The 17,500-nt window shown below is 42.4% G+C and overlaps 1 protein-coding gene across 3 annotated transcripts in view; it reads right to left on the bottom strand.

Annotated features, from left to right (window-relative positions):
* Positions 1–4,659: 4,659 nt before the first annotated feature.
* LOC147028261 (inactive peptidyl-prolyl cis-trans isomerase FKBP6-like) overlaps positions 4,660–17,500 on the bottom strand; it is a 116,021-nt gene continuing 103,180 nt past the window's right edge. For all 3 annotated transcript variants that reach the window (XM_085878511.1, XM_085878514.1, XM_085878512.1), the window contains 3 exons: positions 11,897–11,969; positions 5,979–6,102; positions 4,660–5,078 (listed from right to left, as the gene is read on the bottom strand). In XM_085878511.1, the coding sequence (XP_085734637.1) occupies positions 5,013–5,078; positions 5,979–6,102; positions 11,897–11,969 (263 nt within the window). In that variant the 3' untranslated portion in view covers positions 4,660–5,012. The remainder of the gene's footprint in view (positions 5,079–5,978; positions 6,103–11,896; positions 11,970–17,500) is intronic.

The following is a 17,500-nucleotide window of genomic DNA, read 5'->3' as shown; positions in this document are numbered from 1 at the left end:
GTGTTGGTTGGTGGCAGAGCGTTTAGGTCTGGTGCTTTGATGGCATTTGGTTTTGCCATCTTCATAGACTACACCTCTTTGCGAACATCAGGGATGTTGCTTCTCTCCTTGCTACCATAGCAAACAGCCATGAACACAGTGGCTCCGGCGATGACATCGTCAATCGATACATCCACATTCCCAAGTTTTTGAAGTGAATGGCCTGCTGCGAGTGTCTTCTTGCCAGTCAGTTTACCTCTTCCATACATCTGGGCAACGGTGTCGCAACCTGTCAGTGCGTGTGAAGCTAGTAGGTCTTGCACCATCTCGGCATGCTTTCTGGCAGTGGCCCCAATGTCGATCAACGATCGGCCAGGACATGTTGCTTCCATTGTTACGCAGCATTGCAGATGAAGTTCTGCGAAGTGATACACAAGCAAGATGAACATATCAGTATCATCACAGATGACTGTGATGCATTTCGCACCATCTTCGGCAACTTTAGCAACTTGCTGAATCATGATGACATCTGCCTCCTCATGCGTCGTCTTCAAATCAGTGCGACACCTTTGGGCTCCGTGGTGTATTTCCACTGGGGTAGACTCCTGTCCCGTAATGACGAGCCTGTGTTGGCTCTGCTTTCTCTGTTGATTAACGTCAATTAAATTCTGGCAAATCAGTTCTATCAGTTGAACTTTGTTCTCAGTTACTGACAGAACCACTAGCTGTGGAGACAGTGGAGTCTGGCGGTTCAACCTGTGGCGCCTGCCCAGCTCTTGCTAATCTTATTCCACTCTTGATGCTGAAATCACGATATCTGTCAAATACCAGATATACATCTGATGTGTCCACCTTTGCCATGATGTAGCTCGTGAAGTTGTCAACAAAGTCTTGCACAATTCCCAAACATTGATGTTGGCACAGGTGCAAGCTCGTACTCTAAGACGTCATATAGTTTGATGTTTTGACTTTGTTGGAGTCCCATGACCCTGGAGTATATGAGATTTAGATTACAAAGCTCAGTAGATCCCACACGCATGACTTTCCGTGTCACTGCCATAGTTATGACTTGTTTAGATAAGGGAGCGTTGAATCCTGCCGGCCAGCTTTCTTCATACGAATGCATCTGTGCTCGGCCAATGTCAACTGCCCTTGGCGCATTCACCTTCTCCGGTCCAATTCTGCCAGTTACAATGTTGGCAACTCTGTCTGCATGTTCGTTTCGGTCAAGTGGGTCGATACAGGACTGGAGTTTTCTCCTTATCATATCTCGGTCCTCTGCATCAGTTCGTATGCGTGATGGCTTCTCTTCCTTGTGAATGGTCACGTCTGTGACTATGTGCCCCTCAGACATATCTGTGAGATAGTGGACGATCTGACTAAAAGTGTGCATACCATAGGCCCACTTCTTCAGTGCAGAAGGCTTCAGTGTAATGCCAACGATTCCATGTATGCCATGACCGTAGCGCATGAACGTGGAGTCGATGTACATATCCGACCATATGCCGTTCCATAGGCCCTTCTTGTGCCGCATCACATGATCTCCTTTTAAGAACATTTCCAGAATGTCTCCATGAAGCCTTTCCATCGGTCAAAGGTAGTAGAGCCCATATCTAGCATTGTTGTGATGTCCAGCTGCGAAGAAGTAGGGGAGCATCTCCTTCATAGCCCAAAGATGCAATGGCCAGTCTCCTTCACGCTCAGCACGAACAAACGCCATCATTATGAATACAGGTTTCACAAGGTTCTGTACCCATAGTTGTGTGGTCATGCTCTTTGTTGCTTTGGTTTCAAGAGTGTCCATTAAGTCTTCATGACTTTCTGCCTGAGCCACGCTGGAACGAAGGACCTCCTTAGTCACCAATCGCAGGGCCCTGAAGTTTTAGGAAAACTTTTTTCCACCAAGCATATGAGCAACACCTCCAAAGGCAGATTTCATCACGTCTTCCAGCTCACTTTCAGCCATCAAGTTCCCCACACAACCCATGAAACTCATAAGGGTGTGCATGCCGCCCAGGCCTTGGTATGAACTGGGTAAATCGCTCAGGATAAACCCATTTGACATTAACGGCCACTCGATACAGCTGTTGGTCGTTTATGAAGATGGTTACGGTTTGTCCACACTCTGCGGTCAAGCGTTTTCACTCCTCCATTGCTGTAAACATCGTGTCCGGATCAGCTGGATCCATATCTATGAGTGGTGTATAAATGGCCCTCGTTGCAGGATGGATGGATCGTCCTTGCTCTCTGCAGAGCTTCGTATAAAAGCCACCAAACTCTGGTGTGTTCTGATCAAAAGTGATTTGCTTCAGAAAAGAGAAATCCATATCTTGAACTCTCCTAAGTTGTATAGCTTGATGAGCCAATATGCAGAGAGGTAACGCCACACGTGTGGCTTCTTCAACTGGCATCGCTGGTTTCTCAGGTCCCTTGTACCTTTGAACTGAAATGTCTTGTCACACGAGTCTTCATTTCATCACGGGTCAATCGTCTGATGATGGCTTCATCTTCAGATGTGGAAGATATCTCCTGATCTTTTATGGTAAGTAGTACTGCAAGAGAATGTGTTGAAACGAGTCCATTCTGGGATGAGATATTTGTGTCGAAGTTGCAGCAACAACCTGAACGAGGCCACATTCAGCATTGGCGGTTCCCCTAATCCCGGAGTGAACAGTTGCAGCCTTTGCTGCTGATCCCTTGAAACGCTGAAACTCATCATAGGAACAGGTCACACGATAGTTGTACAACTGCTCGATGAGGCTTTTACGACTGACGAGAACTCCCAGTGCTTTTTGGAGTGTAGTCGGTTGATTGGTGATCATATTCGTTATGATGTTTCCTATCAGAGCTCCTGGAAGTGTGCAGTCCAGTTTAGCTGATATTTTAGAGAGGAGCAATTGAAGGGTTGAACTCACTGCTTCATTAGCAATATCTATATTAATTCTAGTCTGATAGGAACTGGGGTCGGACGACAACTGCTTAGATTCCTGTGCAACCTTCTTGGAAATTCGTTCTATGGAAACATCAATGGTGTCATCTTCATCTCATGTTACTAAGTTGATCGCAGTAGACGCTCTGATGCGAAACAAGATTAAACTAGCGACACCTTCACCAGACAGAACCAGAAGCTCAGAGCAAAGTATATCCAACAATTTGGATAACAGGGTTCGTCGAGAGTATAGCTTTCCTCCATTATCCTTGTACATATTGTAGACTTCTACTGAATTCCAGATGCGCAACATGTCGTTTTTCATCGATAGGATGGTAGAACTGACAGCTGGCTCAATGTCCTGAGTTTCTCTGCCACTGTGTGCTGCTGCTGCAACAGAACGGGGTGCCATGGAGTTCTGCAGTCATTGTGATATCTCGCATCAGCAGCATGAAGATCGCTGATTGCGCCCGTTAATCGTATCTTGACCTGGCGTCCTTCTTCATCCTGGTGGGAATCGATAACATCTAGAATAGATTGTTTGAAAGTTGTCCGATCAACACGATCTGCAGTCCTAAAAAGGAGAACTTGCCGCCAACGATTAGGATTCTTCTTATCAAAGTCCATGATGCACTTTTCTCCGCAAAAAATGCAATGTTCTTTAAAGTCAAATACTGTCGTCTTTGAACGGCGGCTTCTTTTGCTTGTTGAAGCATCTTCCGTATTTTAAAAATACTTATTCCAAAAATACTTATTCCGTATTCCATCTTTGTTCGTATTTTTAAAAATTCTCAGGAAACAGGTTCCACCCTGTGTACTTTTAAAAAACAATAAAATACACAGTTGCTTTCAGACAGATCATGTTAAATAATAAATAAAAACTTGCTTGCAAATCATATCGATCATTCTACTGTATCAGAAGACATTACTCTTACTTAAAACTCAGTTCTCCATGTTTCTTTCATTACATTACAAGCCTCAACTTACTTGATCAGAAACAGTTCATGCTGTTGATCTTCTGAGGTCAGCCATTTCTTCACAACTGTACTGGGGATAAAGGCTCTGCGCAAGTTATTTTCAAACAGTTTTGTTGTTGTTGTTGTATAACTGTACTGCAAAAATTCCGATTGGTGCGGACAAATTCAGGGGGAAGGGTTATGCTAATTTGCATATTAATGAGCTAAATTTCAATGTTATCAAATTGAAAGTGGGTTTATCATGACCAGTGAACCTAAAACATGGGTTTGGACACCTCCACCAGGCTGTTTGGATGCTTACTTCTGGAGATATTAAGAAAAATTGTTATTTTGATAATGGTGACTGCTAATTTGCATATTAATGAGCTAAATTTAAATGATATTAAAATTTAAATGGGTTTGTCATGACCAGTGACCCTAAAAACATGGGTGTAGACACCTCTACCAGGCGATTTGGATGCTTACTTTTGGAGATATTAAGAAAAATAGTAATTTTTACAATGGCCACCACTAATTTGCATATTAATGGGTTTCTACAAACATGCTCAAGGGTGCCAGAGTGGCATCAATCAGAATATTCATTCCGATGGTCTGGTGATCACAAAAATGCAGAAAAATTGTGTGGACCCTAATGCATGCTTTTCTGGCCAACACTCGGACTACACACAAAATGTCCACCATCCGTCGATGAATGAAGACAATGGAGAAAACAAACCAAATGTTCAGATGTAAAAGTATGTTCTATATTGCTTTGTGTGAAAAGAAGAAACAAATTCTTTTTTATTTTATTTAAATCCCTTTGACTGAGATTAACGGCGAGTACAATGACTGAATGTGGCTTATGAGCATGCCACATCAATCAGTAGCAAAAGGTCACAGAATATGTTGTTTTTGCAATCCTCAGTTATTTTCACAGTATGCACAACAACACTGGTTCAAAGTGGATTATTGTTTGAGGGCGTTGCCCAAACCAAGCTAAGGTGGAACCTTGTCCAATCTCAAAAGTACGACATATGAAGCAGTATAACAAAAGCTTAATTGAACAATGTTCCAAAGAACAGAACACACACACGCACACTTCCCAAACCACTTGGTCTCACCCGTTAAAAAAAACAAAAAACAGATAATCATTTCAGAGGAAAAGGCTTGGGAGGTGTTTGGACCTTCGATATCTTCAACACATTCACTGGGCCCTATGAGGATAAACAGAAGGGGGGAGGGGGGGGGCGGGAGTGGGAAAGACGCTCATGAGAGGCGGACGTGTGACCGTGGGTGCCAGATGTCGGACAGATGAGCCAGTTATTGCTAATAATGTGGACAGTAGCTGAGAAATCCTCAATGTAGCTACAAAGTTTTTCTCCCTCAAAAACTTACTGTACAGATTTTCCATCATTCCAAATCCATATAATTCATGAAGTACATTTAATTAGTCAGTCTATATTAACCACCCTCCTCGCCCACACACCCCCACCCCCTCCCTTCACTGAAAGCCAGTACCACCGTCTTTCTAAGATAAATATGATGATGTTACATGTACATTTTCCAACTTCTAACAAATGCCAACTTCCCATCCTCAGCCCAATGGGACACGTTTACTCTCAATGCTTGATTTGCACTCTTACTCGACTGTTCAAGGGACTTGGGCCCTGTTCAGCAGAACAAAATCAAAGTCCCACCACCAACAGGCAACGGGCTGTTTCATCGAGCGCTTACTGAGCACCTGCATCAGTCTCTGTCTCTCTGTTACCCACAGCCATCTCATGGTATTGTGTTCCCCTGGTTACGACCTGACTGCAGAAGAAAAATTATGTTTCCTCAGAACACTCTAAATTTCCAGCGTTTCCAGGAAATAGCAAACACAATGAGATTGCCTGCACATTCTTGTTATCCTTCCTTTCCTGAACAGAAAACCTTTTATCACCAGGCCAGACTTTACCAAAGCTACCTTGTTAATGTTCTCTTTGACACAGACCAAATTTTAAAGCGCCATGGGGTGCAGAGAACCCGACACCAGCTAAAGATCTTTGTGTTCCCTTGGTGCAATCATTATGCAGTGCTACATGCCAATAGAGTCAGAGGAATTTAAAACTCACCTTATCCGACAGTTGTGGCATGAAACCTTCAGCTGTGGCCATGGCAGATATCTCTTCCACTTGGCGTGCTGTCAGCATGGTTGTGGGGAAGGACATTTGGGATATGTCTCCAGTGTGCAATTCCCTAAAAATAAAAAAGCCGTTTTCCATTAGCTCATAAGATTAAGCTTAATGACACCAGAACTGCAAGATCCAGAAACGGTGAAATTGCTGGCATGTTCAAAGCAGTATCACTAGCTTCAACCAATCCTTTATAAAAAGGTAGATAAAATAAGATGTGGAGTATTAGCAAAGCACAATTAGTTAATGGGAAAGAAAACTCTGTAACCCAATTCGCCTGTACAAAACATTCGTTTTGCAAGCATGATGCGAAGAAAATAAGAAAAGGGGTCACCTTCATATTCTCTGGTTCTTATGTACCATACTCTGTTACAGAACGTTGGCTCCGCTGAAGCAGTTTCTTGCCAAGGGCTACACTGGGTGGTTTGTCGTTGGGTGGTTTGCCGTTGTCTTCCCAGAAGTAGTTGGGGCAGGAATTTGGAATTTGGTCAGGCTGTCAATGATAGCTCACCGACTCTTCGTGAAGGACACTGTGGAATCTTTAACATCCACTAATGCTGGAAGATGGAACGCCCAGTTTTTCGTCCATCCGAGGGACGGCATACCCATTGATGATTCACCCTGCCTGTGAAACACAGGGATGACAGTTTATAGCTGGGCTGCGATTCAAACCCAGGCGAGATAGGTCAGAGCTGAGTGTGCGTACCTACAGACCACCCTGCCAGTCTCACCTATATATTGCATATTCAAATGGAACGGCACTCTTTGGCATCGCGACATCGACCGATATGCCTCCACCCACGTTATTACATAATGATACAGAGACGTGACAGAAGTAAATAGACACCTTAAATTTATTCATTTCATCTGTATAAAGCAAGTTTTACTCAATGATTTGTATAAATATTCAACTATATATTTGCAGAAACGAGTTCCTGGATCAAGTACGACAATTAACTATACCTCAAATCCAGGGAGCATAACATGACCTTTGCAATTTTCAGAGGATGAATTGTTGGCCAATCGGAAGGTGGAGTCAGCCAGCGTCAGATAGCTCAGAACTTTGGCATTCCGCTTTCTACGGTCAATAAGGTGATTATGCAATTCACCAGCGAAGGCAAGGAATCCACAGCTTCCCGTTCTGGTCGATCTGGGCCATCAGAAAGGTGTCTTCGAGCTGTTAAGCGGTCCATTGAGAAAACTCCCCATTGCAAGGCAGCAGATGTGGCAGAGGAGGTTCAAGTTAGCTCAAGAACTGCTGTGCGGTATCTTCATCAATTGGGTTACTATGGGAGAGCAGCTAGGAGAAAACCTCTTCTTAGATCAGCCAACATTCAAAGGATAAAGAAGTGGGCTGACGAGATGGCGAACAGACCCTTGGAGTTTTGGCGAACTGTCATTTTTTCAGATGAGTCCCAATTTGCTCAATTTTCTGAAAGTGGACGCATATGGGTCCGGAGACTTCCCAGTCAAGAGTTATCTTTGAACCGATTGCAGCCAACTGTCAAACACGGTGTTTTTTCAGTGATGGTGTGTGGAGAAATATGGAGCACTGGTCGGTCAGAGCATGTGGAGAGTGTTGGCAACATAAACTCTACGATATACATTTCTATCCTTGATGGACTTCTTCCCGTGTTCTCCACTGGTCAGATGGTCAAAAACAACACTCTGTTCATGGAAGATGGAGCTCCATGACACACTGCAAAAGAGACCAAAGAATGGCAAGAGAGAAATGGGATCAAGCGACTTCCAAGGCCAAGTCAGTCTCTTGACATGAATCCCATTGAACACCTCTGGGCCATATTGGATCGAGCTGTGCGGAAAAAGTCCAGGAAACCAACATCACAGGAAGAATTGCTCAACCTTTTGCATGAAGCCTGGGCAGAAATCCCACATGAGAAAATTTCGGAACTTGTAGTTCTATGCCTGAAAGAGTAAAAGCATTGAACTCCTCAAATGGCCTGTCGACAAAATACCCGCGCATGTATTCAAATAGATATAATGTGAAATAAATTAATTTTTCAAAAATCAGTGTCCATTTACTCTACTGGTCAAAAGTTTTAGAACACTCCCGTTTTTCCAGTTTTTCCTGAAATTTAAGCAGTTTAATGTTTCAATGTACTCTGAAATTGAAGCACCGATCAAATAAACAATTGCAGATAAAAAAGAAATCATGGAATCGTTTTCTTGAACAAAATTTAATCTAAATTTTTGACTCAAAGTAGCCACTTTTTACAGATATAACAGCCGAACATACTCGTGGCATTCTTTCTACAATGGAATCAAATATTGTTCGGAAAGCTCTTCCCAACACTGTTGCAGAAGTTCCCACAAATGTATTGCACTTGTAGGTTGCTTTGCTTTCACCCTTCTGTCCAGTTCATCCCAAACCAGCTCGATGGGGTTCAAGTCTGGAGACTGTGCTGGCCATTCAGTGATTTGAAGTCTACCGTCTTGTTTTTTTCTTCTAAGGTAGTTCTGACATTGCCTAGAGGTATTTTTGGGTTGTTATTTTGCTGTAGGATGAACCCCTGACCAACTCGGCGTAGACCAGAGGGTATTGCATGGCGTTGCAAAATGCTGTGGTAGCCCTTTTGGTTCAGGGTACCAGTCACTCTGTGCAAGTCGCCGACTCTGGATCCAGCAAGAGAACCCCAGATCATCACGCTTCCTCCTCCATGATTGACAGTTGGTGTCACACACTGAGGAACCATCCTTTCGCCGACTCGACGGCGTACAAAAACCCTGCATGATCAACCGAAGATTTCAAATTTTGATTCATCGGTCCATAAGACCTTCTTCCAGTTTTCAGTACTCCACTGGCGGTGCTTCATGGCCCTGGCAAGCCTCTTTTTCTAATTTTGCCATCTTAGCAATGGCTTTCTTACTGCCACTCGACCTGTCAAACCTGCAGCTCAAAGTCTTCTCTTCACAGTTGAAACTAAGACTTCCTTACTTAGACCAGTGTTAAGCTGTGCTTGAAGCTGCTGTCCTGTGAGCCACCTATTACGCAAACTGTTGACTCTCAGAAATTTGTCTTCTGATTATGTCGTGGATTTGGATCTGCCAGACCTCTTCCTGTCAGAGTTTCCTCCAGTTTCCAAGTGCCTTTTGATGGTGCAGGACACTGTACTCACTGACACCTTGGCCACTCTTTGCAATTTCTCAAAAGGAAAGACCTACACTTTTCAGGGTTATAATGGTCTGTCTGTCTTCCTTTGTTAACTGTCTTTTTCTCACCATTATGATAGCAATATACTACTTCCTGCAGTGCAATATTGTCCAAATAATGCTTCAGAGGGTGTAGCAACACAGTCTGTTCCAACACTGTTTTTATGCAGACAGAGGGTTTGTAACTAATCAACAAAAGTTGGGACACCTGTATGAATTGTTTGCATCAACTTTCAAGGCTTAATTTACTTCCATTGCTGCAGAACAACTGCAGTTACTAACCCATTACTTGTTCCCTGAAAAGGGCCTTTTTTTAACAACAATTTACATTACTTTTTAGTTTTTGCTAACCGAAACTTCTTTTTTTTAACCTCTGGCAGTTTACTGCTTCGCTTTGTACCATTTCAGGTTATTCACTGGACTTGAACTGCTTAAATTTCAGTAAAAACTGGGGAAAAATTGAGAAATGATGACAAGCTGTACAAAAAATGGGGGTGTTCCAAAACTTTTGACAGGTGAAGTACTTCTGGCATGTCTGTGTACATACTTATACCAAGTTTGATTTAAATCCCTTCAAGTCTTCTCCAGTATCATATTTTTCACAGATATGACACCTCTGACCTTTGACCTCTTGATTCCTAAATCTAATCAGTTTATCTTTGCATCATAATATATACTTATACCAAGCTTGGTCAAAATCCCATAACTGGTTCACAAGTTAGCATGTTAAGATAATTTTTTTACCAAATGCAACCTCTTGACCCTATAATCTAATCAGTTCATCTTTTCCTCATTTGCATACTTCTCAAAGTTTGGCTTGGATCCCTTCAGCCATTCTAAATTCAATGAGGGAACGAAAGCCGATCACGGACGCACGGACGGACAACCCAAAAACATAATTCCTCCAGTGACTTCGTCAGCGGAGGCATAAAAACTAAAGCAGCACTTCGCAGAGCACATACCTCCACCAGGCTGAAGAGTTTACGTTTTGTATCCCTTTGATAGGCTGGATCTGCAACCGGACCTGAACCAAAATCTTATTGGCTTGTTCTTGTCACCTACCCAACTCATCCACCAAGTTTTGTCATAATCCATCCACAACTATTTGAAATATCGTGCGATACATATACAGGAAAATGCTGTCGGACCCCGACATTCGCGGGGTATATGTTCCTGAAAAATGCCGCGAATGTTGGGGCATTGTTTCAATGGGAAAAAGGGGGATAGGGGCCCGGTGGTTCGTGATTCATAAGGGAAAATCAAAAACACCATGAAAAACTGCGAATACACACACAAAAAACAGCGAATACTAGAAGCACAGGGCTGCAAATGTTGAAGCAAGTCAGAAAAACTGCAAATATGCCAGTGAAAAACCATGAAAACATGGGAAAAAAACAAACTCGAATACACCCGTGAACAAAAACGCGAATACGACCGTGAAAAAGTGAAAAAACCCCACAGATACGCGAAGCACAGGGCCGCTGAATGTAAAAGCAGGTCACATTTCATGAACCGTAAATATGCAGGGTCTGAGAATTACAAAACTGCAAATGTCAGGGTCCGACAGTATATTATTTTTGGCTTTATCTCTTAATGGTGAAGAATTACTTTTTAAAATTCTCATATCTGGATCCAGATCTTCATCAAAATCTAATCAATTCGTCCTTGACACACACCCAACCTGTCCACCAAGTTTCGTCCAAATCCTTCCAAAACTTTTTGAGATATCCTGCTCACAGACAGACAGACAGACAAACGGGTGAAAACATAATCTCCGTCCACCTTTGGTGACAGAGGTAAAAAAAAAACAAGAACTGAAATTTTACCCCCACCCTTTCTCCCAATATATTTGTAACGATATTCAAAAATGAAGGTGTTACCAACTATTGTATAGTGTAACTACTCTGAAGGGAAGGATCACATCTGGCATTTCAACCATGAAGTAATCTTAATCCGGGACTGTATAAGAGGTTTCATGAATCCACTGTTAATGTTGTGTTGGCCTTATGTGCCCACAGTTAAGTATCCTCCTAAAAGGGAGGCGACATCACATGACTGCAATGCAATCCTTTCTTACCCCACCCCAAAAAGCCTGTCCCATCTCGTCGTACTTTCTCTTTTTCCTCCTTTATTTGTACCACCTCCTCAGACTCCAATATTCTCCTCACTCTTTGCATCCTCCAGCCAGTCCCCTTTTCGTACGCTGCACAATATGTTGATGCTCGCAGATGACAGAAGTGGGGGTGGGGGTTGGGGGGTTGAGGGCGAGTCACAGCGAGTGAAACATTTTAAGGGAACAATAAAGGAAGAAGGAAGAAGCACCACACGATCCGTAGTGCAACAATTTGCATGAGTAACGATGCTGATAGCATATTAACTATGGTGGTAATATTTAGCTGCAGCTGGGCCCCAGCACAAGACCAGTGTGAGCTCGCCTTTGCATGGCAAAGACATTTATCATACATTAGAGCACATTACAGCCAACTGTCGTGGAAACCACTGACAGGAAGCATTATCCAATTTACCTGTCAATGCGCTGTTAGGCAACGTACAAAAAAGTACTCTCTACAGCCCATCTGCACCAAAATTACAGGCAATTTAATGAGAACCTTGACAACTGCACCAAATAGACAGTTTAGACACCACATCACAAATGCACACATTAAATTAAAGGTATAAATTATTACTGCATGTTCTTGCGAAAGATCATCTTGCTTGCTTCATCCAACCCGACTCCTTGTGTAACATTTGAGGCTGCGACTGCAAGACAAATAATGGGAACAGTACGGCAGATCCCATTAATAAATGCTGGTTCTGCATGTTGATATACAAAAATAATCTCCAGCTTTATACAGAATGCTACAAATTGACAATGTCTCAGAGGGCAATGATAAATGTCCGTTGTGCTGACATTTTCTATTCCGTCGAGACTTGGAGAGGCAAACCATCCATCCCCACTGTTTAATAAAGCAGGAGTGGGGAGCATGGAGGGAAGCGGGGGTATAACAGAGTGCAGTGCATCTGCTTAAGAAAATTTTGACAGATCATTACCGAGGCAAACAATAAAACTTTCCCAACCTGCACCTTGTCAGAATAACACATGCGCTTCAAATTTTTCCGAGACTTTTGTGTATGTAAGGTAGAGTAATGAATGAAGATAATTTGAGTCAATTTGTGATTATAGTGTTGGTAACCATGTTTCCTGCCTTAATGCATGCACTAATTTCGGCCCAGATATAAACTGTCATCCCAGTGTTTCACAGGTAGGGTGATTCAGTGATGTATGTGCTATCCCTAAACTGGGCATCCTATCTGCTGGCATTAGTTGGTGGATGTTAAAGACCCCATGGTGTCCTTCGCGAAGAATAGGCGAGCTATCCCCGGCACCAGGAACAAATCACAAATTCCTGCACTAACCAGCAGAAGGCAATCAGCACATCAGCAGCACAGCCACGTCCCTCAGCCTATGATGCTAACCCGCAGCCTCATGCTGCATACGAACGAAGAAAACGAGATGAATGTGCTGGAAAATCAAGATGGCTGTGAACAAGATCATGCAGAGGGTAGAGTAGTGAACTGCAATATTGTGAAATTTCTGATCAATGAACACAGTAATCCTGTTTTAAATGCAGACAATTGGCTTCACATTATGGTGAGGATTGCCTGTCAAGGATAGCCATATGAAAGAGCACCTTAGAGGGCAGGAAATGGCCAAATGAGCCTATTCAGATTGATGCCCTGTAAACTGCACCTGCACCCATCCTAAATCATACCAAAGCTTCCATTCCACCAAGTGTGAACCCTAAACCCTAACCTGGTGATACCTTGAAAAGTCAGGTAAGCATCTTTATTCTTCTCTATCTGCTGCTAAGCAGTACAAGGCCTGAAGCAAAGCTCTTCACCCTTCACTATCTTGGGCGCAATGTTATGCTTCTTCCATAGTAATTATAGTTGCCATTAGATCCTTCTCCACTCTTTGCTTCAATCTGGGTCTTGGCCAACCCACTGGCCTTCTACTGTTCATCATGTTTCAGTATAATCCTTCCACTTGTTTTTCCTTGTACATTCTTTCAACACATCAAAACCATTATATTACAGACTAGAAAAGGTACCCGGCATTGCCGTTGCAGAGTCCCTCCTCACAAACCTTCCCCTCCGTCACCCTTCCCCTCCCACCCACCCCTTGCCATTCCTCATCCCATACCTCCTCTGCCCTGCCTCCTCCCTTCACCCTTCCCCTCCCACCCACCCCTTGCCATTCCTCATCCCATACCTCCTCTGCCCTGCCTCCTCCCTTCCACCCACCCACCCACCCCTTGCCCTCCCTTCCACCCACCCACCCACCCCTCGCCCTCCCTCCTCCCACATCCTCTCAACCCGCCAAACCCCTTCCCTTCCCTCCTCCCACCCATTCCCCACGATAGGTAAGATATTAGACAGCACAGCCCTCTGGGTGGATCAAGTTTGTGCATTGCTTGCTGAATTTTTAAAAAGTACAGTTTGTGTTTTGCAAGAAGGCTATTGATGTTTGTGTGGTGTGTGCTTAAAAGGTTCGAGATGGTCTAAACTCTAAAGGTTATGTTACAGTAGTAGTTAGTGTCAAGGGCGTTGAAAGGGTCTAAAAAGGTTGTGGTCTAAACCTCTAAATGGTCAAGGGTCCAAGCTGTTTAAAATCTGTCTGAAGGGTGGTGTAAGGGGTCTAAATGGTGTTTAGGTCTCAGGGGTCTAAAGGGACTTAAGTAGTATGAAGGTCCAAAGGTTCTATGGGTCTAAACTCTCTAAAGGGTGTAAAAGATCCAAAGAGTGAAGGAATCTAAAGGGTGTCGAAAAGGTATTAAAGGTAAAAAGGGTCTTAAGGGTCATCGAGGTCTCAAGGGTATTGGGAGTCTTCAGGATATTAAGGGTCTTAATGGTCTTGGGGGTCTTTATGGTATTGGGGGTCTTAAAGGGTATTGTGGCTCTTAGTGGTATTGAGGGGCTCAAGGGTCTTTAGAGGCCAGAGGGGTCTTAATGGTCTTTTGGGTCATAGGGGTCTTCAAGGGTCTTAGGGGTATTAAGGGTCTGAGGGGTATTAGGAGTCTTAAAGGGTCTTCTGGGTCTTCAGGGGTCTTGAAGAGTCTTAGGAGTCTTTGAGCTCTAAAGGGTCTTTGGGGTAAAAGTGGTCTTAAAGTTTTTGGGTGTATTAGGGGTCTTCAGGGTTTTAAAAGTTCTTATGGGTCTTTAAGGGTATTGAGCACTGTATAGGGTCTTCTGGTTGAGGATAGTGGGCATATTAAAGGGTCTTCTGGTTCTTAAGTGTCTTAGGGGTCTTCAATGGTCTGAGGGGTATTAAGGGTCTGAGGAGTATTAAGGGTCTTCTGGGTCTAAAGGGTCCAACTAAGGTGTCTAAATCGTCTGAGGGGTCATAACGGTCTTGGGAATCTTAAAAGATCTTCAAAGATCTAAGGGGTCTTAGCAGTCTGAAGGGTCGACAGGTTTAATTATTTTCCTTTTTATTGTTAACTAGCATGGATCGCTCGCTAAGATCGCCTCTCCACACGTCGTTGCAGAGATTGATGTCACAGATTTGCTGTGTTGGTATGATGTACACCAATCATAAAACAAACATTTCTTTTCCACAAATTGAATTGTAATTTTGGTGATATTATATTAATTTGAAATTTATTTGTGAAATAAGAAGGTCCAAGTGGTCTAAATAGTCAAGAGTCTAAGCTGTCTGAAGGGTGTAAGGCAGTGATCTTCCCTATTTTTTAAGAGAGGGGCCGCTTTTGCCGATAAGGCATCAGTGTGAGAGCCGTCACACCGACTGCAGGACTCCGTAATGGCTGCTATTAGGTCCTGCGCCCACATACTCTTCTTTGTTGTAGTTACTGGGCTGCAAACATCATTGTTTGTATACTGCAATCATATCCTGATGTAGTTATGTTACTTTTATGCTTCGCGTTGGAACACATTCAAAACAATTGTGTCAATTTGATAGCATTTATGGCGGATTATGATGGTGCGTTTTGATATTTGTGTATTATCGGCCACACGTCAGGGCCGCACTTTAGGCCACCAGGGGCCATCAGCAGCTCACGGGCCGTGCAATGAAGAACAGTGGTGTAAGGGGTCTAAATGTTGTTAAGGTCTCAAGGGTCTAAACGGTCTTTTTGCATCTTCAGAGTCTTTTGGGACTTTGTGTCTTCAGTGACTTTTAGGTTTTCAGGGTCGATTGGGGACTTCGGGATCCTTGGACACTTCTATCCCTTGGGTATTTTGGGTCCACAGAGACGTTTGGGTTATCTGTATCTTTTGGGTCTTCAGGGTCTTAAAGGTCTTGGTGAATTAACGTTCAAACAGGAAGTGATTAAAATGCGTTTCATCTTCACAGCTTCCCGGACTGATTCACAGTTTCACCTCCTCAGCAATGCACCGCCTCACCGTGCTTTTCGTGGAAACACAAACACACACGAAAAAAAAATATATATATATATATATATATATATATATATATGTACGTATGTATGTACGTATGTATGTATGTACGTATGTATGTACGTATGTATGTACGTATGTATGTATGTATGTATGTACATATACATATATATATATATATATATATATATATATATATATATATATATACATATACATATATACACAGTCATGCGCCACTTAACGACGGGGTTACGTTTTGAGAAACGCGTCGTTAAGCAATGTCGTCGTTGTGCGAACATCTTTTTTTTCGTTTTCGTTTTCGAACATCGTACTGACACAAAACTACACACCTAGGCTATATGGTATAGCCTATTGCTCCTCGGATACAAACCTGTACAGCATGTTAATGTACTGAATACTGTCGGCAATTGTAACACACATTCCAAGAGAGATGGAAGACACGTTAGTTTTACCTTTGTGCTGTTCATGACGGCCATCGGTATTGTTGACAGCAGCTTACAATCTCCTCTCGCATCGATTATAGAAAGATGAATAAATAGCGTTTGGATTTTATAAATACGTAATCATTGCATCGATGTTATAATTTATAAATAAAGAAACGAGCTCCTGTCAATTGTGATATATATTTTTGGAACAGTGCGATTGTTTTAACAACATGAAAAGCTTCATCAAAAAGAAATTGGTGTTTTAATTTTGACTGTAACAACGATTTATTCGCGGAATTCTTCAATTTAAAGGTAATTTACTTGCTGGAAGGAAAACGTGCAAACACTGTTTCAGTTTGAAAGCAGATTTCCTTCAATCCCGATTTAGCACTACCCTGCTTTTTTCGCGATGACATTTTATGGACCTCAACGATCGCATTATAACAGGGCCACACTGTCGTTTATTATCATTATGAAGTATTATGTACTGTACAGCATACATAATTGTACGTGCTATTTTTATATGACTGGCAGCGCGACGTCGGCTACATCACTCGGCGAAAGGAATTTTTCAGCAACATTTTTTTTTTTTTCAGAGCTGGCAGATCCGTCGTATATGCGATCCGTCGTTGCCCGGAACGTCGTTAAGTGGCGCATGACTATATATATATATATATATATATATATATATATATATATATATATATATATATATATATATATATATATATATATATATATATATATATATATATATATATATATATACATATACATATACAGGAAGTCGTCGACTTACGACCGCAATTGGTTCCCACCAATCGGTCGGAAGTCGACTTGGTCGAAAGTCGAACAACGTATATTTTACATACAAAAGAAACAAACAAAAAAAAAAAAATTTTTTTTTGTTTTGGGGTCACTTCACGTGGTCGTAAAGTGGAACAGTCGTAAGTCGACGACTACATATATATATATATATATATATATATATATATATATATATATATATATATATATATATATATATATATATATATATATATATATATATATTGTTGTGGTTGACGAAATTCGCAAACCACCATTCAGGTCCCGTAGGTGAGATATCTCTAAGTATATGTGTAGTTAGCCCAAACCCGTTGTTTAGAGGGAATAAATGTCATTCATTCGGGCTGCGACCCTTTTAGATAGCCGTTTTTCTTTTACTATCTTTATTTTGGACCAACCGCCATTACTACCACCACAACCACCACCAACTGCATCTCGACAACCACAGCCACCTTCTCCAGAACCGCCTTCACAACATACACTTTCTCCACAACCGCTTTCACACACCAACCACCAACCGCAACGCCGCTTCACAACAACAGCAACGCCAACAGCCACGACCTTTACCGTCACATCTCGCTCTCGCAACCATCGCAT

Source organism: Eptatretus burgeri, chromosome 4 (assembly GCF_056783735.1).
Source record: "Eptatretus burgeri isolate ZD-2024b chromosome 4, Ebu_testis_v1, whole genome shotgun sequence".
NCBI classification, from domain to species: domain Eukaryota; kingdom Metazoa; phylum Chordata; class Myxini; order Myxiniformes; family Myxinidae; genus Eptatretus; species Eptatretus burgeri.
Note: the sequence above shows the minus strand (reverse complement) of the source record. Positions and strands in the feature narration are given on the sequence as shown.